Below are 25,489 nucleotides of genomic sequence, written 5' to 3'. Positions count from 1 at the left end.
ATAAAAAAAACTGTTACAAACATCTGCAACAATCTGAAACTTTACTTAGATTTCGTATAAAGCACACACTTTCACCTGACCACACAGAACCTTCACCCTGAGTGGTCTTGAGCGAGTCCTCTGAAGACAAGCAAATCTGGAGAAGCATGGGCTTTATGTAGCCAAAAAACTTTCCATCACAAATTCCAAGCTTTATGGTCACAAAAGGCCAGCTCTAAGTTCCATGACTCGACAATAGTGGGTGCCACAGATGAGTGTGCGCGCATACTGGTGTGAGCAGTGTCTGCATAATCAATGAACTTTCGACGTGAAGATGCATACAATAATCTCCTATTTTCAAGGATCTAACAGCCCAATGAGGCATTAACAATTTGGATCTTCTCTTATTAAATAAATCCAGGTAAATTTGGATGCATAATGACGTTAAGGCCGTTTTTACTAGTTAAATGTATAATTTATCTTGTTTACAGATGCAAACCTACATTTTTAATCCACAAACTAAATCGGTATCAGCCAAAATCAACTAAAAAAAAAACAAATACTTTTTTGTGGCCATTGTTTTTTTATATTTTATAATAAAATAAAACTGTGATGAAGAGTTCACCACTAATGAGCGAAATGGAAAGGAGAGCTATGTACTGAGGAGCGGTTCTTTAGACAATGAAACAGGATGCAGAGTGGGTCAACTATTTGTGCATGTTCAGCAGAGCAGCAGGGCTTTGTGGAGGTTGTGAAGAACAACTATTTCTCCACTGCTTATTATCCATTTTTTCTCACATGTCTGATTGGACAGCATCTCTGCAGACCTATCTGTAGTCTGTCCTAAATTCACCCCACCACCATAGAGAACAAAATGAACTGAATGACCAAACCCTATTCAACTAAATTACTTGTTTGCGTTCATTATGAATGAACCAAAGAAACAACCAAGGACATCAATTTAGTAAATTGCAGCTTTATCATTTTATTATTGATTGCCACTTATTTTAATTTACATGTAGCTTATATATTAATATATTTCTGTTGTATTGAACAGTAAAATGAGAAATTCAATTATGAAAAGTGCTCTCATTGTGACAAAGTGAGGATTATAAGGTGCAAAACCCACTGCCCTACAAAATGCTTTTAATAATAGAGTGTTATTGTGAAATTCAGTCAATGGTTACCGGATTGCTTCCTTTCAAATCACAACTTGTCTGGGTTCATATTTGGGGCCACCAAAGTTTTGAGGCAATCAATAATGAATTGTTATTTTGAACATTGTTTTATTGTATTTGCTGGTTTTATCTGCTGCTCTAGTCTGTGAGCAAATCAAAGCAGAGATTCCAGGCTTTAATCCAAATCACCCAAGCTAAGCTAAGATTTCTGGGGCTCATTAGAACAGTGAGGATGGGGGTGAATGGGAGAGATGGGATTTGGCATTTATCTTGCTCCTTGAAATGTCATTTAAATCACAGGGCACATTTGTTGACTAATTTCTAGTAACTCCAAACACTTGATTCTTTTGCTGCAGAGTGCTTAAAAAACTTGATGGCACATAAAACAGAATGTAATGAGTATTTTTAAAACTTCTGGAAAATCACAAAATCATACTGGTTAGTGAGTAATAAAAGGTGAATGGTGCTTGCCAGTGCAAAACGTGCCAGCATAGGGTGTTCTTAGTGGTGGCCAAAATGTTTCTATGCAGTCTTAGGTCTTCTGGTGGTAACATGACAAACAATGGGAAAACTGAACTAATAGCAAGATAACTAGATTACTAAAACATGAACTAATGACACGACAAGACTGATAACAAGTTAACAAGACAATAAACCAATGAAAACAAGACACGTGAACATGGAGGGAAACAGGATATCACATGACCAGGAAACCACATGACATGAAACAGGATCAGGAACTAAACTTTCAAAATAAAAGACATGAACACAAAACATGAACAAAAACACATTTAATCGTGACAAGACTATGTCCTGTATTACAGGCAGATTGCTGCCATCTGGTGAAAGTTTTTTTTTTCTTTTTTTTTTTTTACTGTTTTGAAGTGTCACATTATGCTTTCAGTCAAACCTGACCTGGTGTACAAAGAGCATAACATAATGATTTTGTTACCAATAATTTATTTAAAACATCAACATTTAATAACTTAAATAAATTAATGATAATGTCATGAAAATACACAGTAATAAACAGAAATGAACTGTGAAAATTCAATTAGTGTATAAAACAGAAGACTCAGACTTTGTTCTTTGTAATTTGTGTGTGCATGCATGAGGTTGTGTGTGAGTGAGTGTGTGCGTGTGTGCGTGCGTACGTGCGTGTGTGTGTGTGTTTGTATGTTGTGTTCTGCGTTCTGGCTGTGTTAGTCTCACCCATTTATTTCTCTGTGTGTGTGTTTGTGTGTGTGTGTGTGTGTGTGCTGCATTGTGGGTGTGTTATGGTTTTATCCCCTCGTGTGTGTGTGTGTGTGTGTGTGTGTGTGTGTGTGTGTTTTGCATTGTAGCTGATTTATAGATTTTATTTGACTAATGTAAAAAAAAATGCTCTGTGTTATAGTGTCACCAGATCATTTGTTAATTTATGTTGTAAAGTCTCACCCCTTCATTTCTGTGTGTGTGTTTTCTGCATTGTGGCTGATTAAAATATTGTATTTGACAAATAAAAATAAGTGCTCTGTCTTCTAGTCTTTCCCATTCATTTCCTATTGTCGGTCAATTTTGAACGCATACAGCAAAGGTGTCGTTTTTTTTTTCTTCTTTTCTACGGCCACTCAAACTTATCGAATCAAGTTAAAAAAACATTCTATGTTCAGATGGCTAGTGGAAAAGTCATAAAGTCTTGTACCACTCAGATAAACGAAACCATTTTTATTACATCAGAAAAATTTATTTAGGTCAAAAATGACCAAACAGAATATGAAGGTTAAATCTACGTTTTTTACACAGAAAAGGTCAATCACATTTTGTTTATGTCTTGTGGCTTTACTTTTGAAACATTGAGCATTTTAACATTTATGGATGGGCCCCGATGCACCTCCATCATAATCACCTCACTGTAACCCAGATTTATTTTTGTTTTTTTGTAAGAAAAGCATGGACAAGTTGAAATTAATTTTTGTGGTAATCAACATTGTGCCACAAATGCTGTCCACTGAGCTGAACTTGAATTGAACCCAGGGTATTCCTTTAACTCATTCCACTCTTCAGATTGTTGAGGTGAGGTATGCAATTACTCTTCTAAGTTACTGATTTTCAGCAGACAATAAAACAGGCAAACAATCCCATTAATGTACATTGGAGGAGGACCCGAAACATAGGGACCAGAACATCACTGACCTGGGAGTGGGCTCTTTTAACTTGGGCCAGTAAGCAACCACCAAGCAAAGACCCAGAACACCATCACAACCATGTAGCAACGCCCATAGTAACCACCGTGGTATACCCTACCAACATGGTGGGGTGATTTTGCACAGGAAAGCACCATCTCACATTTTCTTTGAAGAATGTAAAAATCTAGTTCCATTATATAATGCTTAACAGATCAATAGCTAATGTACTTTCAAATAGTTAGAAATCTCATGACACTTTCATTCAAATATTTTCATATTTTACCATTATAGCATTATATAGCATTATATAATGTTTGTTAATAACTTATTAGAGTTATTATGATGTGTTTCCAAAATTTGCATTATATTTTATTAATAAAATGTTATGACCTTAGCATTAATCATTAATTTATTACATTCAAAACAAAGAACTTTAAACTGATATTTATGGAAGTTTTTCTCTTTCTCACACATACACATACTCATTCTTGCCCACCTGATGATGATGTTGTTGCTAATCCTCCTCGGTCCTGCCCCTCATGAATGTTTATTATGTAGATTAGTTGAATCTGTTGTGAGTTATACAGTGTGACAGGTTAATCTGATGTGAGCAACGCCTCACCTCATTCTGCCCGCCTGTACCCCCTCATCACCCCTCTTCTCTCCTCCTGAGAGATTTTGAGCTCTGTTTCTTCAGTGCAGCACTTCTGAATCTCCCTCAGCTGAGGTAAGTCACAGTCTGAGTATTATTAAAGTAACACGCTTGCTTTGTGTTGAAGCTTACAGCTTAAGAGGATGCTGGGGTTGGACTTACACATTGACTGGTACTTGCAACCAGCTTTCAGGAGCATCAGTCATTTATAAAATGACCAAATGTAGATTTTAGCTTTATTGATTGGTAGAAGTTTCAATGGTTGTCTATTGCAGTTATCTTGAAAGAAAACTACTGTTGCTCTCTGATCAGGCACATGGCTTAACAATATTATGAATAGATTTCTTAATTTATTCTTAAAAAAAATAAATAAAATCTAATTATTTTTTAATTTGCTTATGCATTATGCAATATGTTATATTATGTAACATATTATTATTGTGCTTTCCCTAAAATGCATTTGTCCAATTTTGGCTATATTTTTCACATGGACTGGAATCTGGCACTCCAGGAATTCTCCAATTAAGCTGTCTTTGATTTCACATTTGGTTTGCTATTTTTTATATAAATGCCCCTATACTATATGTATACCATAATATATAAATCTGTAATCTTTTCATTTTCCTTCTAGTATCTAAGAAATTACTTTTCTGAATTAATTATATAACACATCAGTGAATCCTGAAATGTTTTATTATGTTTATATAAAGCTTGACATAGGCTTAAAAAGTTTTGTGGACAACCACTATGCAAACATTGAAGATTGTGCATTGACATGCTGAAACTCGATCTTCCTGGTCATAAAGATCGAAGAAAAAAAAACCCCCTAAGAAACAGGATTATTTAAAGCTTTTCCATTGACCTGTCTCACATTAATAGCTTGCTTTACTTTGACCAGAAAAACAATGAAACTCCATGTAAAAGGGAGACAATTTTACATAATTATTGTCTTAATTGATCTAATTCAGAAAACACTATGATTAAACTAAACATATACAATTTTCTCTTTTCACTGTGTCCGTTAAGCCTCTACAGGATCTCAGCATCATGGCTGCTGTAAGTATTTTTCTCTTTTTGTAAAAACAGTGACTACTTCTATTTTATGCAGTTAAAAGACTGCATTAACCTCTATTGTTAATTGCACTCGGTAGGATGAACTAATCTGTTGTTTCTCAAGGTGTTCTGGTGGCTCATGTGATAGGGATTATTAAATAACCAGTGGTTCACTGAGAGTTGGGGGTCTGTCTCCACAGCAGGATAACTTTTCTTTAAACATTCTTGTAAGTGGCATAATATAATGTGTTGTTTTTTTTTTTCATCCATTAGACCGGAACATTCCGCATGGTGTCCGAGGAGGAGCAGGCGTTACGTGCCAAGCTTGAGCATCTGACCATTAACGATCATGGGCCGGTGTATGGGCCTTGTAAGAAACTTCCAGACCACACAGCACAGAAGGTATACCAAATCAATGCTGTCACTATAGGCTTCAATATAAACATATGACATAGTAACCTGCCAATGGATCACAGCTGTTGGGAAAACATTTTTACACTTCCATAACACTTTTACTAATTTTATTGTGTTCCTGTAACTCAGCTGATAGAGCGTTAGCAATGCCAAGGTCATTGGTTTGATTCCCAGGCCAACAATACACAATCATCTGCAAGGTGAATAAATGTAAATATTTAATCTTCCTGCATTACAGGCTAAAGATGAATTGAATGAGACTGAGGAAAAGAGGGTGTCTTTTGTAAACGAACTGAGGGTCATGATGAAAGACAAGGCAAGCAAAGGGGATGATCTCGCCAAGGCTGTGCAGGAAAAATTTGGGGACAAACCAGATTCCCTCCTGCTGAGGTTCATACGTGCTCGCAAGTTTGATGTGACAAAAGCACATGAGCTCATGAAAGGTAAACAGATTTACTATATATTTTTAAAACAGCTTTTACTATCTTTTAAAAATGACCCAAGGTTGTAGGATTTTTCTTATGACAGTGAAGGAACTCATTAGCAACAGTTCCCTGCTAATACTATATGTAACAGATTGTGTAATTGTTGTCAACATGCTTTGTATTCATCTATGCATCCTCTGGCTCCTCTCATTGCTGGGACAGAGAAAAATTATCTGCTTTAATTGGGGCTTTCTAAAACTTTCAAAGAGATCCTTTGTGCATAAATAGGGCAGGTTCTTTTTTTCACAGGGCAGAGTGATTGCTGAGAACTGGGAGACAAGCTATGCTTTGATGTTCTGCATATTTCACACAAACCAGCGACCTTGAAATTTCTTTTTGACATGCACAGCCCACAGAAACATGCCAGCCACACTTGCACACTTGACTGAACCTTTGATTTGGCATGAGAACTGGGACCAATACTGCAAAGGAGGAATTCTGCATTAATTGGCCAAGTGTTGAAATACACAACGACAAAGTGTCTGACGATATGTCCTCTACAGAAACGTCCCTGCTAACAATTCAGATTCATTATTTCAATGCACCAAACAAGTAAAAATTTTGGGACACATATTTTGAATCGTGAATAAATGTTTTTATCCATCCTTGACAGGTTATGTGCGTTTTAGGCGAGACTACCCTGAGTTGTTTGAGAATTTAACCCCAGAGGCAGTACGCAGTACCATTGAAGCTGGTTACCCACGAATCCTCTCCACCAGGGATAAGTATGGCCGTGTGGTGCTGCTCTTCAACATTGAGAACTGGGATCTAGAGGAGGTCACTTTTGATGAAGTATGTATGGTATTTTTTCCTACTGTACTTTTAAAGGGGTAGTTTACCCCAAGATGGAAAATTATGTCATCATTTACTCTCATGTGGTTCAAGACCCTTATGACTTTCTTTCTCCCTCCTGTCAATTCAAACCCATATGACTTTCTTTCTCCCTAAATATAAGGAGATATTTAGTAAGAATGTCCAAGCTGTTCTTTTCCATACAGTGAAAATTAATGGTGACCACAGCTGTCCCTGGTCCCTGTCCACTTGCACTGTATGGAAATTAGCAGCTTGGACATTCCGCTAAATGTTCATGTAAGAAAGTAATACGGGTTTGGACCGTAAGGATGAGTAAATGATGACTGAATTAATCATATTTCGATAAACTATCCCTTTTAATTTTAATTTGTAAGCTTAGCCTTTTTCAAAACATTTGGGCTACTAATATTTTGAGAATATTGGAGGTAGTTCATTACTGAATTTCATTTAATCTTCTGTACTGGTAAATTACCCACTTGTCCGACTGTCATTATGGCTGTTTAGCTTAGCCAGGCTAACATGCTAACAGAGCTAATACAAAAGATCTGGACCATTTTTTGTTTAGTTAAGTCCTTTTCTGAAAGCGTCAAGCACTGGGTGTAAACTTAGATAAGATGATAGATCTCATGAGACCACTTAAGTTGAAAATAAAAGCATTACTTGGTGTTCAAACACAGCCTATACAAATGTATTTTAATACAGTGGCTTTCTCTGCTAAGGTGTTGCTTCGCGACAAACCTTTTTTTCACAGACTCTGCGTGCATACTGCGTAATCCTTGAGAAACTTTTGGAAAATGAAGAGACCCAAATCAACGGTTTTGTCCTCATTGAGAATTTCAAGGGCTTCACCATGCAGCACGCGTCTGGCATCAAACACACAGAACTGAAGAAAATGGTAGACATGTTACAGGTATGTGTTTTCACAGCTTGTTCATTAAAAATACTAAAGCTTAATAAATAGGTTGTTTACTGGGAAGAAAGTACAGAAAGTAATGTGCAAAGTATTTAGATTATTTACTGTCAAATATTTTAGAGATTATGAAGGATGACATTCCTGTTGAAAAGAGATTATATAATAGAGGTTAAAATATTATAATAGGTTATAATAAAGTGCATATTGACTGACCTTTATATATATATATATATATATATATATATATATATATATATATATATATATATATATATATTTATAAGCAGAAAGCTGCGCTCTTTGGGCATAAAGTCTGTTTCTGAGGTAACAGCAACTTCTCTGATTTGTTGATCTCTCTTCAGGATTACGACTAGTATAGTTCTTCACTGGGAATTTTGCTATTATAGACTTTTTTTAACTGAGTTTAGATTCTAACCCTAACCCTAACCCTAACTTCTACAGAAACATATACAGTATCATCGCTTAACAATCTAAGAGCTAACGGTCTATCGTGAAATGTTTATGCATTCGCTAATTCCTGAAAACCCTAAAGTTGCTCACTATTGTTGCAGATTCTTAATACTACATCAGGAAGTGTCTTTAAAAAAATTATAATTTCTTATAAATCCATGATGTCTCTAACCTGTTTTCAAACACAAAGCTACACTCAAAAAATGTCTCTTTGGCTGAATTTGATTCAATCGTGGACAGTGGTTCCATGTATTTGAAATTAGTTTTCTTAATTTAAAATTACTATGTAATCTCAGCACAAACACTATGTGTAGAAAGAACATAGTTGAATTGGGTAAACCCAACAAAATTAAATATGTCAATGTAACTCAAATAAATCTATATTATTTCTTTATGTACTAACTAGTGAAAGTGAATGTTAGCATGCTAAATACATGCTGATTGAAAGCTCTACAAAGTGTTGTTTAATAACTATGCTATGGTTAGCATAGCATTTGCTAAAAGAAGCAAGCAATCTATTTCATGTGTGATATCTACCTGTCCTGATCGTTAGCTTAAGCTCCACTCTTCACTATAATAGTAACCCCCAAAATTCCAACATAACAGAAACTCTTCTTAATCTCAACATAACAAAACATTAAACACTAATGAGTATCCCTCTTAATATTCATCTTCCACAAAAACACATAAAATAACACCTAATTCTACAGTAACACCACAAAAAGGATTCATGTAGCCACAACTCAAATGGATTAAGCAAATGTTCATTTTACAAATTTAAATAGATAGAATGCAATGAAATCAAGTTGTCACAAAATGTTCTAGAATTGTGTTGCTTTATTTCATTTTAATTAAGTAAATAAAAAAAAAAAGCAAAAATCATTTTGAATCATGTGGGTAAAGTAGACTATTATTCGTGGGTCTGGCTTTTATGAACTGTGATTTCGTTGTGGATACAGGATTCTTTCCCAGCACGGTTCAAGGCAGTGCATGTGATCCACCAGCCTTGGTACTTCACAACCACCTATAATGTAGTGAAGCCCTTCATGAAGAGCAAACTGCTGGAGAGGGTGAGTGGAGTGAAGGGTAATGAGAGGAATTCAAGTGCAAGTGAAAAACAAAACTCGAAACAGTCTTGTTCATTATTCTCAAAAACCTCCCAAACAATTTGAAGATTTATAAAGTTTAAGCTGCACTGGAAATTAGCTTAAATCTGTATTTAGGCGAGAAACACTAACCTGTTTTTATTTCTTCTTAGGTTTTTGTACATGGTGATGAGCTGGATGGCTACTTAAGGGATTTTGGTGCTGAAATCCTTCCTCCAGACTTCGATGGGACGGGCCCCATGTGTGATGGCAAAGAGACGGCAATCAAGCTGTTTGGCTCTGAAGACACAGCCCTTTAAATGACAGAAACCAATACTACAAAACTACCTTTTATACACCTTTTTGTTGATTTTAAATATAAAGGTATTAGAATTTTTTTTAGAAAATATGGATAAAAACATAATACTACTGTAGTAATACAGTGGTTGCAAGAATGGTCATGTTAACAGAGATGGAAACAATACAGATCTTACATGATCATATTTGAAACTCCTCTGAAATAAATTTCAGTTTCTGTGTATGTATAAAGAGAAATTGGTTGACTGCCACTGAAATGTCACTTAACCTCTTTGCCTTGAAAAACTGTGGCCTGAGATGTTTCATAAGAAAGTTTTGTACTCATAACGTGTAGAAAATAACTGTTGTAAATAGTGTCAGACAAATAATACCATGCCTTGACCAACCATGCCTTGTCTCTTAACGTGTTTTATTTGAACCATTTAAGCTTGGATGGGCCCGCCAAAAAAAATACAAAATAAAAAAATCGTCAAAGTATTGTCAACTACAGTCATGACCAACACAAAATCATTTTTAGGTATCATTTGACAGCTTAGAAGCTCTACTTTCCAATGCAGGCAGGCATTATGACCACAACTGAGCAAGTGCTTTGAAATTAGCAGACAAATCAGAAGTATTCCGTTTTGATAATTTATATAAAAAAATTTTTTTGCACTGTACATATTATTGCAACCAGTAAACTGGTCAAATAGCCATGAGTCATATGTTGTTGGAAAGCTCTCAAAGAGTAGAATACAACCAGCCTACTTGTTTACTCAGAGGCAAAAATATAGTGAGCAATAGCTAAGTATATTTCTTTGACAATTGTGTTGGTGTTGCTTGTATGCTGCTTTTTCGCTTATAACTTCATGAAAAATAAACTGAGCATAAAATATCACATATCATTATTTAGAGGAGGTGATTATCTTTCAAAGGAGCCCACATAAGGTAATTGGATGCACAGATCATTAGATAATCCACACGAAGCACATGAGTGCCTTTTGACTCAAACTTATTGAGTCAAAAGGCACTCATTCCGTGTCATCTCTACTAAAATAATTGTTTGCAGCATGTGTAATTAGTTTTTTTTTTTAAATGTAAAACGATAATGTTTTATTTGTTTGGAGATGCTTTTGGACACATGGAGACAGGGGCGTAGATTCCAAAAACCCTCCAAAATATCTTGCCCCATAGACTTGCATTGTTAGTACATTACTGTACACACAATAATAAAAAAAAAGTTTTTTTTTTTTTTTTACAAACTGAGTGACAAGTCAAAATTATTTTCTGTGGAAATGGACAGCATGCCACAGATGACGTTGACAGAGCTTGTGTTGAACACGGAACATTCCTTTAATACTCAATTTAAACTCAATTCTAGAACATTTTGTCACAACATGATTTCATTGCGTCCCATTTAAATTTTACATTTAAATTACCATTATGGTTAAGAGGTTAGCTTGAGCTAACAATAAGGCCAGGAAGATATTGCACATGAAATTGATTGCTTGCTTAGTTGAGCAATTTCTGTGCTAACCATAGCATAGTTACAAAACTACAATCTGTAGTGCTTCCAACCAGTGTGTATTTAGCATGATAACATACAACCTCATTAATTAGTACATAAAGAAATAGATTTATTTGACTTACATTGACACATCTAAGGTTCTTTCTACACACAATGTGTTTGTGTTGCGATTACATAGTAATTTTAAGTTAAGAAAACTAATTTCAAACACGTGGAACCACTGTCCATGATTGTATCAAGTTTAGCCAAAGAGCAATTTTTTTTGTTTTTTAAGTGTATATCAAATATCCTACTAATATATTGCATAATGAAAGACCTCAACACAGTTTTTAAACAAGAAAATAATTTATTTTTTGGAACACAATAACCATTCTTTTTATAATAAATTGTTCAATCACACACCATTGGTTTTCCAAAACAAAAACACACCAATGATTCAGATATTATGCTGCATGGTTTTTTTTAAGGTCGTGAAGATGACGTATTCAAAAACCACCCATGAAACACAATAAACTGTGATGAGAATGTAAAGCAGAATTGTAGAAACAGATTTTGTGATGTTTTGTGAAATAATCCCTTACAAGTGAGATTGAAGTGATATTGGGGAGTGTGAATCTAAAAGCCTGAATATACCAATGGCTTTGTGAATTCTCTATATTGCAAAATGCAAATAGACAAAATCCTTTTCATATGGCCTTTCATTTTCCTTTTTAAAAAAAAATTGATTTTCTTTTTTTTTTTTTTCATACAGAGGTTACATGAGACCTCCCAACATTTATGTCACATATGATGCTATTGATTAGGGCACTTTCTTCTAAAATAATTTCTAAATCCATTTGTGACTGAAGCATGAAAACATTTTCTCTATACTCCATTTGACACCATATTTTCTTGTATGAGCTCGTCATCTCAGTTTGGCTTGGAGAAAAATAGAAAAGAATTCAAAACATTATTGATGATCGTCAAACAAATAAATGTTCCCTGGTCTCCATTACATAAACCGTAAATATAATCAGTTTCTACACATCAATTTAAACACACATAATCTTTTCTGTATTCCAATGCAAAATTGTGTTTTTAGTTTTCATAACCAGAAGTGGTGATATGATGCAAACATTCAGTGTACACACCACATACAATCATACTTCTGCACATCAAAGAATAAAAATAACAACAATGAAATTAATGAAAAATACAAAACAAACAATTAAACAACAAACAAAAAGTTTGATTAACATTTGTCGAGGATGTACATCATAAGCTTGTATTTTCTGTGCAAAACGTAAGTGGGAGACAATTTTAAAGGCAAACTGGATCGAGTTACAGCAGAGATCGAATTTGTGCTGGTGTTAAAGGCCAAATTGATCTGATCACCGGAAAGAGCCAAGCAATGACACCCAATTAGCAGCTTTTGCATTTATGCTTAAAATAACACGACTTCACCATTCCAAAAAAAACAAAAAGAAAAATTCAAGAACAATTTGACTCAATACAAACACTTATCTACAAAAGAAACTTTACCAGAAGAAATGCATGGTGAAAGACGCATTTCACATTTAACAGAGGGGAGGTAAACTATCTCTCTAAACTGATTAATACTGAATATCTGCATGGAATTTTAGACACTAATGAGGTTGGTCTCACTGTGTCTGGTTCCAGCAACAGTATGAATTGAGAGTTTGGTAAACATAAAATAAGACAGTGCTTTTAAACCTAATTACCAGTAGGGGGCATCTTAACACAGCTGACTTGAAAAGTCTTGACAACACTGAAAGTTTTGTTGACACGCTCTCTTAAAAGAAGATGCACCACTATTGTTGTCTAATAACTGAGAACCGTTAAGGCCATTACGTACGTTAAGATATACACAAACATTTTCACAATGTATGACTGAGGGTTTCCGATAGTTCTAACAACTTTACTCCATTACCAATAAAACAACATACAAAAAACATTGGAATGTTCAACAAATAGAAGTAGTCTTTGTAGAAGGTTTTGTGACTGCTTCCCTGAAACAAATTCAAAGTCTAATTCTGGACTGTTCAACATGATTGAATCTGTACAGGGCCTTTGGAAATGGCTCTTTGAATCGTCAAATTTAAATATTCATTTTATATTTTTTCCCCCTCTGCTTTTGTAGATTACTTCCACTCGAATCGCAAAAGAAAAAAATACAAAAAGCAAAGTAATTGCACAAAAACTGAAAATAAACAAGATTAAGGAAAAAAACAAATAATATAACAGCAAAAATCCCTGTAAGTAGCCAGTTTTCACAGACATGCACCTAGTAAATGCACTCTCGTCTCCCACTGGGTCCCAGATCAACACTTTATACAATCTAGTTCTATCAATTTCAATGTATTTCCACAAATACAAGTCAATACTGCACTAACATTTTCTGGTGCTTTTCTCTTGACTGTTAACTGAACTTTAAAGGAATGTGATTTGCTTTCTAAATCTGTGTGGTAATGCTTGTGGAATGCACCACAAGTGATAAAGTGAACATATTTTGGCGTTCAGGAGGGATCATAAGAGTCTTTCATTTGAGGTTTCATCTTTCCCTTTTGTTTTTCTAACTTCTATGGCCAGCAAGTCTTTCCAAACCTCTTACTAAAAACAAAATTGCCAACATTCCTTAAAAGTGCTTTAACAAAAACTGATCCACTAGGAATGTGTTTTTGGATTAAAGGGATAGTTCACCCAAAAATGAAAATTCTTTCATCATTTACTTACCCTCATGCCATCCCAGATGTTTATGACTTACTTTCTTCTGCTGAACACAAACAGAGGTTTTTAGAAGAATATTTAAGCTCTGTAGGTCCATACAATGCAAGTGAATGATGACCAAAACTCTGAAGGTCCAAAAAGCACATAAATGCATCATAAAAGTAATCCATACAACTCCAGTGGTTTCATCCATGTCTTCAGAAGCAATATGATAAGTGTGGATGAGAAACAGATCAATATCGAAGTCCTTTTTTACTATAAATCTCCACTTTTACATCTGAAAGTGAAAATTTATGGAGCTTTAAAGGTCTGGTCACCATTCACTTGCATTGTAAGGAACAACAGAGCTGAGATATTCTTCTAAAAATCTTCATGCGTTTTCAGCAGAAAAAGAAAGTCATACACATCTAGCATGACATGAGGGTGAGTAAATGAGAACATTTTCATTTTTGGGTGAACCATCCCTTTAAACCTGCAACGTAGTTTCTCATGTCGCATGTGGTATACTTGAGAAAGTCTGGTTCTAAAGTACTTTGAGTAATATGAAAGCTAGCCTGTGCTAAAATGATTACCAGACCAAAAATAGAAGTTAGATGGTTGATATCACACAGTATGAGCACAAACGGCATGTCTGTCGTATCCATAAGCACACAGTGCCTGCTTAACGGTCACTTTCTATAAAATCTTGTGTTATGTACTGTGACGTGTGCCTTGTTGGTTTACTAAACTGACTGGGTGAATCTCGTGAAACTGGTCAAGAACATGTCATATTTCACCCCAAAATCTAAAGAAAAAAGAACATTTATTTTGCATAAAGAAAATAAGGTCTATTTTTAAAACCTTGGTATCATTTGTTGTACAGCCTTTAATTTATGCTGGTTTAAATAAAAATAAAAAACATATATATATTTTTTTATTATTGTAATGCAATAAAAAGTAATGTATTACAGTATTGAGAATGTCATGAGATTTAAACAGAAAATTTGGGAGAATAATGTGCTTAATTGTCATGAAAATAATGTCACAATGTAAAAAATATTTATTATTTGCAATATATATATACATATTTATTTATTTTAAGGTGAAATGTGACCTGAAACTTGTTTTAGTGTGCTATTGCGAGAGCTCATCCTCTATAGAAGTGGTAAACTAACCAGTTTTTAATGTTTCCTAATTAGAGGGCTAGAGACACATATTGTATCAGCATAATATGAAACTATGAACTACTGTAAATCTAAAACAGCATCCTCGCTACACACGATATTAGATTGTTTTTGGTCGTCAAGTGACTTTTCTGTTCTCTTTCTCGGAAATGTTTAAGAAGTTGCGATTCAGGCTGTTGGTAAACTGTGATAAAGAGAAAACAACTTTTTCCCCACTGACAGTAAACGCTTAAAGATGGTGGCATGATCCCTTATGTGCATGGTGCAAATGATCTCTGTGGTGGTAAACTGGAGATGACGGTGGTTAGGATTTACTGTCTTGGCATTTGGTTTCACTGGAATGGGTGACTTGACTTTGGCACGGTGGTTTCTGTTTCTCCCACTGGCAGATGGCGTTGGTGTAGCCCACAATGACCTTGTCCATCCAGGTGAGGGGCTGAGGGAATAGTACCGCACCCTCGAAGAAACCCAGGTGCCCACCGTGCAGTGTTAGAGCGAAGATGACATTTTCTTTCTTTTCTGGAAGAGAATGTTAACACAGTAAAAATGTAAACTCAGAATTGCAACAACAGTGACTGAGTTCAAAATTTAAAAGTATGGTCAAGTGTCTACAATAGGGGCAGGTGGTATGGCCAAAATCATATATCACGGTATGAGACATTTTATATCACTGTTACAGTAGCTATTTTACAGTAGCCATGTGGTAATACCTATTTTTGGGTAATCAAACACATCTCATTTAATTATTTCCTTTCTTTACCTGGAATTTGATGGATGCAAATCAAAAGATATGATTATTCATTACAAATGATAAGTCTCACATTATATAAGACCCAAGTAAACAACAAAAGACTCAAAACAGTAAAACTAACATTATAAAATGGACAGATTAGCCACACTTGAATCTGTTGCAAAAATAGCCGATATACACTCACTGAGCACTTTATTAGGAACACATGTACACCGACTTATTCATGCGATTATCTAATCAAACAATCGTGTGGCAGCAGTGCAGTGCATAAAATCATGCAGATACCGGTCAGGAGCTTCAGTTAATGTTCACATCGACCATCAGAATGGAGAAAGAAATGTGATCTCAGTCATTTCGGCATGATTGTTGGTGCCAGACGGGCTGGTTTGAGTATTTCTGTAACTGCTGATCTCCTGGGATTTTCACACACAACAGTCTCAGGAGTTTACTCAGAATGGTGCCAAAAACAAAACACAGTGCGTGGCAGTTCTGCAGACAGAAAAGCCTTGTTGATGAGAGAGGACAACGGAGAATGGTCAGACTGGTTCGAGCTGACAGAAAGGCTACAGTAACTCAGATAACCTCTCTGTACAATTGTAGTGAGCAGAATAACATCACAGAATGTACAACACGTCAAACCTTGAGGCAGATGGGCTACAACTGAGGAAGACCACGCTGGGCACTTTATTAGGGCCATAGAGTTCCCAATAAAGTGCTCTGTGAGTGTACACATTAGAGGTTGACCGATAGTGGATTTTACTGATACTAATAACTAAGGTTAGGGCTGTCATGGTTATGAAATTTGGCTGACGATTAATTGTCAAACAAATAATTGTGATTATGATGATTAATTGTCTGTTTTAGGGCTGTGACGATTAATTGTCTCGTTATATGACGATTAATTGTCATATAAATTGTCTAATTTTTTAAAGTGTGCTTTTTTTCTGCATGTGTGAAGTCATTTTTACATATTTAACTTCAAATATATACATTTTATTCAAATTAATAAAATAGGAATAAACTGATTTCCTTTTAAGGCATGAAAAATAATCATGAAGAATAAAGTTTTAAATATCAAAATATTCCTAAAATACTTAAAATACGCCTCTCCTTTTGGTCAACTTTAGTTTTGGTCAATTTTACATTTACACTTGTTTTTTTGAACTCATATGTTGTCATTATTTTAAATAAATAAAATGTAATATTTAAATATATTATTATATTTTTATTATTTTATGCAGTAGTAAAACATTTCTATCCTAATTTCTTCACTTTCACACTTTATTTTAATGCTCTGATAAAACCCACAAGCCCTTATTTGTCATGAAGCAAAACCTTTGAGATTTCATTTCATCAACAGAAATAGAGTAAACATGCATCTCCTCCTCTTTGTCACTGCGTGTCATTAACATCGTGTATGAACCAGGAACATTTGCCATTATACAATCGTTTTAAGTGAACCAGAGCACTTTGCATTCACTATCAAAGTTTATTCTTGTTTGTTTATATTTTCGAGGGAGTTTGGCGCGTGCTCCATGCGCTTTTCAGGACAGGAGCTGGTTGACCTCAGCGGACTCAGTGTTCAACTGAATGACACACAAACGCGCTGTTCATGGTGTTCATTTATACAGTACATTCGCTTAAGGTTCCCTTAAAATGTGATTGGAATTTTAATGCCCAGTAATCGCGGTTGTCTCAAATAACCGCAATTAGATCAAATAACAGTGATCATACGGTTTATTTAATAATCGCGACAGGCCTAACTAAGGGAGATAACAGATTAATCGGCCGATAGTTTTTAAAATAGATTTATTTAATTTTCTTGGTCTTTCATTACTGTGACGGGCACAGACATAGAGGCTACAACAGTTCAACACGAGTAAAATCCCAGATGCGTGTTTACAGTGCATCCAAAAATTAAAAAAATCTGAAGATCTGGTGCCTAACGCTGGACTTTTAAATATAAACAAACTCAAAAGTTTACACTGAGGATACATCAGCTCACACAAACACAAAAGGGAAACAATGTATCAGTGTATTACAATGGAAAAACTATAAAGTAAACATTGTCCTATAGGCTAATAAATGCTGTATGAGCAGTAATTCATCGACAGTAGATCATCATTCATCAAAAGTAGAGCATTAGCGATCGCTTGTCAGTTATCATGTGTATCTTTTTCAAACATTTCATACTGACAATCGTGAATTAGTCCATAAACAGTGATGGTGACTCCAAATTAAGCTTTTTATAGCCTATATATATTCACCAAAATAAGGGTTCTGGCCACAGAGGAACGAGGAAAATAAATAAATAAATAAAAAGTATCCACGCCAATTTTTGCTGATAACCAATAGTTCCAAAAAGCAACTATCGGCACTGATTAATCGGTAAAATTCACACCCCTAACTGCAAGTTGAATTGTAAATAATGTGTCAAGTTGCAACATTGTTTGGCACCAGTAAATAATTTTTTTTTTTTTTTTTTTTGCGCTTTTAGCAAAAGCTCTACCAGTTGACATACTGCTACTGTCACAATGTACAGTATATATGATTATATCAACCCACCTCTACTGCAACAGAATGCTACAACATACTTGTAAGGAGTCATGCTGGTGAAGTTTTATAACTACAGTGAGCCTGGCAACATGTCACAATAACCAAAAATAATCAGTTTCGACTGGAGGTACTTACTTCCTGTGACACACTGCCACAAAGTAAAGATTAACTTTAATACGCTTCCAAATGAACAATGATGAGTATCAAAGTCAAACAGTCTGACTAATGCATAGTTTTTCACTGTTTGTAATATGACACATGATACTTATTACATGTATGTTTAAACAAGTAGAGATTTCAAGGATGTCACATGCTAGGCAAATTTGTGGAGCTCTATGAGCAGTAATTCTAGACATTTTTGGCATATGAGGTCATAATCTAATATTAGATGTGTGGGAATTGGTTCATAACACTGCTATTAAGGGAGGGTTTAAAGTGGTAGGTGGAGACTCTAACTAAGAAAACTACACCACATTACAACTCAAAATAGAAAAAGTTTGAAATCATTTTTATAATAGCTAATACTTAGGGTTAGTGATTTGAACAAACTCCCTTTACCCAAAGTTCTCAAATTCAGCGCATAACCTGTCCCGGACTATTTGGGCTACAGACATAAATTATGCATCAAATCGTATGCTTTGATAAGGAGAGGTGTACAAATACTTTTCTAAGCAACCAAACTTACAATTTTCACCTGGCAGAAATAATAAAAAAATACCCATATAAACTTACTTTTAAGAAAGGACCAAAGCCCTATCTAGGAAGCAAAATATTATAGAAACTTGGGGATGGACTCTTTTGACTTGGGTCAGTATGCAACATTTTTGCAGTGACCTAGCAACACCCAGAACACCCACGAAACCACATAGCAACACACAATAATCCACTCAGAACATTTTAGTAACCTCATTGCATTGCTTTGGCACAAACCAATTCTAACCAAAAAACTCAAACAGCATTATGGAATAGAGTTTTGCATTGGCAAGAAAGCACCACTCATTTTCTTCAAAAATTATTATTAAATCCAACTGTCCTTTTTTATTTTACAAATTAAACTCTTTACATTTCCTTTTGTATTCAAGTTCCTTTTTAAAACTAATGAAATTGTGTTTCAGGAATCACAGTATAGTTTCAGTAAGTAGTGTTCAATGCTGTACCTGCAAGTGTACGAGGAATGGTGAGCAACGTGTTGTGAACAAGAGGATCATCACCAGAGTTCACCAGCAGCAGAGGCACATTTATCTACAGAACACAGAGACAAGAACAAGTCAAACCAAGAGAAGATCTGTTAAACTGTCAGACCAGTGACATCTCACTTAGAACTGGACACTACTATGTTATTAACTAAATACAGGAGGTGTTTATTATTTTACTCACATTATGAATGTAATGAACACAGCTCTCCTTCTCGTAGTACTCCTTCAGAGAGTTGTGACCATGGAATTTTCTAGAACACAAATTGACATCTTGCTATACTAGCAAATATACCGGTAGCACTTTACAATAAGGTTCAATTTGTTAAAATTAGTTAATGTATTATGTATCATGAACGAACAATAAACAATATTTTTTTTACAGCATGTATTAATCTTAGTTAATTTTTGGAAATAAAAATGCAATTGTTCATTGTTAGTTCAAATACAAATACAAGATTTTAAAAAAATGTGTAAGTATATGTTGAAACTAACATTAACCAAGATCAACAAATGCTGTTAAAAAGTCCTGTTCATTGTTAGTTCATGTTAACTAATGGAACCTTAATGTAAAGTGTTAGCATTACAATACTACTACAATTTAGCACACAGAAACCATCTGAATAAATAGGCATGTGAAAATGCCTACTTAACTCAGTATACAAATTTACTATGGATACAAAATATTTCAAAATATACTAATTGAACAAATATTCACTGGTTTCTCCAGTTAGTACAAATTGACTGTTTGAAGATTATAATTTTACAGTAGTAACTAACTACAGAAACCAGTGTACAAATTGACTGTAGTTTCTGTAGTTAGTTACTACTGTAAAATTATAATCTTCAAACAGTTAAAAATACTGTAGTTGCAGTTATTGTTACTACTCTAAAATCATAATCTCCTTCAAACAGTGAACACATTTCCTGTAGTTTCTGCAGTTAGTTATTATTGCTACAGTAAAATCGTAATCTCCCTCAAACAGTGAACACATTTCCTGTAGTTTCTGCAGTTAGTTATTATTGCTACAGTAAAATCGTAATCTCCCTCACACAGTGAACACATTTCCTGTAGTTTCTGCAGTTAGTTATTATAGCTACAGTAAAATTGTAATCTCCCTCACACAGTGAACACATTTCCTGTAGTTTCTGCAGTTAGTTATTATTGCTACAGTAAAATCGTAATCTCCCTCAAACAGTGAACACATTTCCTGTAGTTTCTGCAGTTAGTTATTATTGCTACAGTAAAATCGTAATCTCCCTCACACAGTGAACACATTTCCTGTAGTTTCTGCAGTTAGTTATTATAGCTACAGTAAAATTGTAATCTCCCTCACACAGTGAACACATTTCCTGTAGTTTCTGCAGTTAGTTATTATTGCTACAGTAAAATCGTAATCTCCCTCAAACAGTGAACACATTTCCTGTAGTTTCTGCAGTTAGTTATTATTGCTACAGTAAAATCGTAATCTCCCTCACACAGTGAACACATTTCCTGTAGTTTCTGCAGTTAGTTATTATTGCTACAGTAAAATCGTAATCTCCCTCAAACAGTGAACACATTTCCTGTAGTTTCTGCAGTTAGTTATTATTGCTACAGTAAAATCGTAATCTCCCTCACACAGTGAACACATTTCCTGTAGTTTCTGCAGTTAGTTATTATAGCTACAGTAAAATTGTAATCTCCCTCACACAGTGAACACATTTCCTGTAGTTTCTGCAGTTAGTTATTATTGCTACAGTAAAATCGTAATCTCCCTCAAACAGTGAACACATTTCCTGTAGTTTCTGCAGTTAGTTATTATTGCTACAGTAAAATCGTAATCTCCCTCACACAGTGAACACATTTCCTGTAGTTTCTGCAGTTAGTTATTATAGCTACAGTAAAATTGTAATCTCCCTCACACAGTGAACACATTTCCTGTAGTTTCTGCAGTTAGTTATTATTGCTACAGTAAAATCGTAATCTCCCTCAAACAGTGAACACATTTCCTGTAGTTTCTGCAGTTAGTTATTATTGCTACAGTAAAATCGTAATCTCCCTCACACAGTGAACACATTTCCTGTAGTTTCTGCAGTTAGTTATTATTGCTACAGTAAAATCGTAATCTCCCTCAAACAGTGAACACATTTCCTGTAGTTTCTGCAGTTAGTTATTATTGCTACAGTAAAATCGTAATCTCCCTCACACAGTGAACACATTTCCTGTAGTTTCTGCAGTTAGTTATTATAGCTACAGTAAAATTGTAATCTCCCTCACACAGTGAACACATTTCCTGTAGTTTCTGCAGTTAGTTATTATTGCTACAGTAAAATCGTAATCTCCCTCAAACAGTGAACACATTTCCTGTAGTTTCTGTAGTTCAAGCTATTGTTGCAATTGTAAAATCATAATCTCCGCAAACAGTGAACACATTTACTGTAGTTTCTGCAGTTAGTTATTGTTGCTACTGTAAAATCTCTTTCAAGCAGTAAACAAAAATGTATTGTAGTTTCTACAGATTCACCAATTTCCTGGAATGTGAAGTCATAACATTTGCAGAAAAGTTCTGTTTTGATGCTGTGTGTGAACAAAGCCAAAAGATTAACTGTTTGAGCATGTACAAGTTCAGGGCGCGCTGACGTAAGAAGTCTGCTTTGGGTTAATCACAAAGTTGACGCAGATGACGCAATTACGCTGTGCCGTTTAACATCTGATACTCAGGAATCCAAAAAACATTGTCAAATTGGACGGTGAAACCAAAACGCTTGCGGATGAAGAAAGTTGTCGACAGTTTACGGGAACAGTAAGGGATTTTGTTACTTCGTTACTTATGATAAAATAACTAGCCTCCTATAGGTATAAACAGGACAAAAAGCCAGGTGATCAGTTTAACAGATTGAAAGTTTAAAAGTAACCGTTTAATGGCATTTTATTGCTGATGTGCGAATGGTAGCAAAATGGACAAAAGACAGAAAGCCGTCGCATCTATGAACAGCAGGTGTGCTACATTTTCCAGTAAAGGCAATCTGTAAATTTTACTACAATTTAATGGGTTTCATGTGAAAAAGTGGCTTTTTTTCAGTATTGTAAATTCAGTCTCCTTCAAACAGTGAATAAAACACTGTAGTGTCTGCAGTTCCTGTTCTTGTTGCTCCTGTAAAATAATAATCTCTAAGCTTTAAGAATTACACAGTTATATCGTAGCAACATATAACTATTAGTGGTCAACCGATATGGGTTTTTTAATGGCTGATGCCGATATCCAGAAAGCAGGGTGGCCGATAGGCCGATACAATGCCGATATATCACACAATTGAATATAGTAAATAACAAACATAAAATTGCTAAAAAAAAATAAAATAATACTACTCTTATTTAGCACTATTTTTACTCAGTTTCAAAACTACTAAATAATATTGTATTTTAAATGGTAGATAGCGGTTTCTTCAGATTTCTGTTTAGTCATAAAATTTTAGTAATTTATTTGCACATGAAGAAATTGTTAATATATTAGGAAGGAGGAGATAACAGTACACAACCATAGATGCCATGTCCACGTTAGCAAATCGCATTTTCTCAAAAAATACAGAATCAAACCAATTGTACATAAAGTGCATAGTGAATAAGACATTTACTTATAGCACACGTGAAGAACTTTTACCTTGGGCTGCATCCGAAAACGCAGGCAGCTGACTTGCTACCTTGCTGCCTAGTCAGTAAATGGCTTAGCTGACAGCTGTTTTGAATGAATGGAACTGGTCTCCGAACAGTTTGAAAAGCACCGTATACAGCCTCCGGAGGCAGCATTTTCCTGGTTTTGGACGCAGCCTTGAAGTTGTACTCAGGCGCTCGTGTGAATCCAGCGCAAGCCTCAATCTCCTTACAGTTTAAACGGTCTGGATTGCCTGCTTGGATTGTTAAGGAGTGACTGTCATGATTTGTAAATGAGAGGAACTTTTGATCCTGATCCTGAAGTTTTTTTATTCTGGGTGATAGAATACACGCTTCAGAGGAAGATATTAGATGAGCGCTCAACGGGAAGAAAATCCTGGATTTTTGTGAGGTTCGTGAATGACGTCTGTTTAAACAAGATATCTGCATATTTGCAAATGGTACATAATTCAAGTTTTATTGATATTTGCCTTTTATCATTAGAAAAGTTTCAGGGAACTGTTGAGGAGAGACTGTTAGAATGTGTGCTTCAGAGGAAGATTTATGAGCGCTCCACAGGATGCTGGATCTGCTGAAGTTGTGTGAGGTTGTTTTATTACATCTGTTTAAACAAGATATGCGCATATTTGCAGATGGTATATGATGTTAGTTTTATTGATATTTACCTTTATATCATTAGAAAAGTTATGGGAACTGTTGAGGAGAGAGAGGGAGAATGAAACAGGTGAGCACTTTAACATTATGAGCTCAAACGCGTCTGCCGCAGCTCTGTTTATGATATGTGGACCTGTGTTGCACACCGGTCTATTATTGTAGTAACATGATGGCACGTAACAATAAAACGAACCATGACTGGTCGTTTACAAGTCTCAGTCGCTTCACATGCAAGCAGACGATTTTCAGCGCCCGCAAGAAAAAAAAAAAAGTCTAAATATCGTCTGATTTATCGGCCTCGGCGATATATCGGTCAACCACTAATAACTATGGTCCCTTTGGCAGAACTTTGGTTACCACAGTAAAAATTTTAAAGAGACAAAACATTTAGAACAATGTTGGGTGGAGGAAGATTTTCACATCTTAAATACTTACTATGATTTGAAAAAAATTAAAATCTTGAAAGAAATGTCCCCTCTTGATTCCTAAAAATATTTACTATTTATGTTCTTCTATTCTTGTATATATTCTTTGTCATTTATGCATTCTATTACCAATCCTAAGTATCTAAAGTTGTTCACTTGTTTCTAATTTCACAAGACTGTGTTACAAAAACACATTTAGCAATTTCCCTCCACTCACCTCATGATGTTATCATCGATCTGCATGAGGGAAGTGGCAGTGTAGAGCCTACTCAAATCTGCATCCACCATTTTAGTTGAGCCCATCCCAAATAAAACGCTCCTGTTGAACAACAAAGAACACACCTTGCTGACTCTTGCCAAATGACAGCTCATTGATTAGATTTGTGTTCTCTTACCACACAGGATGTTAATTTATCTTGTTTGTGTCATCAAGTTATCAAGTTATTGTGATGTCCCCTAATGTCTCAATTACAAAAGAAAATCGTGAGCTCATAATAGTTTTATAATAAGCATCTCATGTGCAGAGGGGAATACAGTGAGCCACCGTTCACACTTAAGACTGTCAGATTCAAGACTGCAGGCAACAGTACCTGTGAGACAAAATTATCTTCTTCATGTTGTCGGCCATTAGGAAATTATAGAAGCGACGGCACTGGTCCCACTGCAGAAACGTCTCCTGGGCCCTAAGATATCAACACACAAGACAGTATCAGCAATCAATGCCATTTATACTCATTTGCAAGTGCCTGATACAACCATCAGTAATAGTGACCAGTGTGTGTATGTGTAAATGTTTTTATTTTTTTATTTTTGATGTACTGTAGAAAACATTCTGTAACTTTAGGAACTCAAAACTGCTTATTTGTAAAACCATGTGTTAGGGCTGGGTATTGATACAGATTTCCAGATTCAATTAGATTGATTCACAAACTCTAAATTAGATTGCGATTTCGAATCGATATCCATTTATATGAGTATTTTTCAGTTATAATGTCCCTTTTGTGAACATATGAAAGACATTATCTCCCAGCAAATGCAGTTAATTATACAGGGAACATTCTAACAATGTACATTACGAAAATATTAATTTTGGCTTTTTGAAAATGAACAAATCCATGTATTAAATCAATAAATAATATATTTCATATAATATTTATTGTTACATGTTTGTTTAATTGCATAATTTGTACTATTTAAAAAGGTATTTACATTGATTTGTTGAACATGTGCTAAAACCGGTACTGTCTCTTTAACTTTGGACACGCGGAACAACTTTTTCTCCCAATTTGGAATACCCAATTCCCAATGTGCTTTTAAGTACTCGTGGTT

The 25,489-nt window shown here is 35.0% G+C and overlaps 3 protein-coding genes across 4 annotated transcripts in view; 2 read left to right on the top strand and 1 right to left on the bottom strand.

Moving 5' to 3' along the window:
- sdhaf2 (succinate dehydrogenase complex assembly factor 2) overlaps positions 1–25,489 on the top strand; it is a 487,549-nt gene that overhangs the window by 163,879 nt on the left and 298,181 nt on the right. Inside the window, exon 1 of one of the 2 annotated variants that reach the window (XM_051715710.1) lies at positions 1,804–1,808. The exons of the other annotated variant lie outside the window; for it this stretch is intronic. The gene's annotated coding sequence lies outside the window, so the exon portion shown is untranslated. Of the gene's footprint in view, positions 1–1,803; positions 1,809–25,489 lie in introns of those variants that run through there. 2 annotated transcript variants of the gene reach the window in all.
- Positions 3,913–10,582, top strand: rlbp1a (retinaldehyde binding protein 1a). The gene is made up of 8 exons (XM_051715524.1): positions 3,913–4,052; positions 5,004–5,033; positions 5,304–5,432; positions 5,683–5,887; positions 6,543–6,721; positions 7,494–7,652; positions 9,086–9,196; positions 9,385–10,582. The coding sequence occupies exons 2-8, from the start codon at positions 5,025–5,027 to the stop codon at positions 9,529–9,531; spliced, it is 939 nt and encodes a 312-aa protein (XP_051571484.1). The 5' UTR covers positions 3,913–4,052; positions 5,004–5,024; the 3' UTR covers positions 9,532–10,582.
- LOC127450948 (monoacylglycerol lipase ABHD2-like) overlaps positions 11,363–25,489 on the bottom strand; it is a 33,183-nt gene continuing 19,056 nt past the window's right edge. Inside the window, exons 7-11 of the mRNA XM_051715449.1 lie at positions 24,751–24,843; positions 24,378–24,479; positions 19,611–19,680; positions 19,391–19,475; positions 11,363–15,445 (exon numbers count right to left, since the gene is read on the bottom strand). Of these exons, the coding sequence (XP_051571409.1) occupies positions 15,231–15,445; positions 19,391–19,475; positions 19,611–19,680; positions 24,378–24,479; positions 24,751–24,843 (565 nt within the window). The 3' untranslated portion in view covers positions 11,363–15,230. The remainder of the gene's footprint in view (positions 15,446–19,390; positions 19,476–19,610; positions 19,681–24,377; positions 24,480–24,750; positions 24,844–25,489) is intronic.

Source organism: Myxocyprinus asiaticus, chromosome 2, assembly GCF_019703515.2.
Source record: "Myxocyprinus asiaticus isolate MX2 ecotype Aquarium Trade chromosome 2, UBuf_Myxa_2, whole genome shotgun sequence".
Classification (NCBI taxonomy): Eukaryota; Metazoa; Chordata; class Actinopteri; order Cypriniformes; family Catostomidae; genus Myxocyprinus; species Myxocyprinus asiaticus.
Note: the sequence above shows the minus strand (reverse complement) of the source record. Positions and strands in the feature narration are given on the sequence as shown.

Excerpts from the sequence above, each read along its gene's own strand:
- rlbp1a (XM_051715524.1), top strand. Across the intron at positions 6,722-7,493 it reads AGGAGGTCACTTTTGATGAA|ACTCTGCGTGCATACTGCGT; the intron begins GTATGTATGGTA and ends TTTTTTTCACAG. Across the intron at positions 9,197-9,384 it reads AGAGCAAACTGCTGGAGAGG|GTTTTTGTACATGGTGATGA; the intron begins GTGAGTGGAGTG and ends ATTTCTTCTTAG.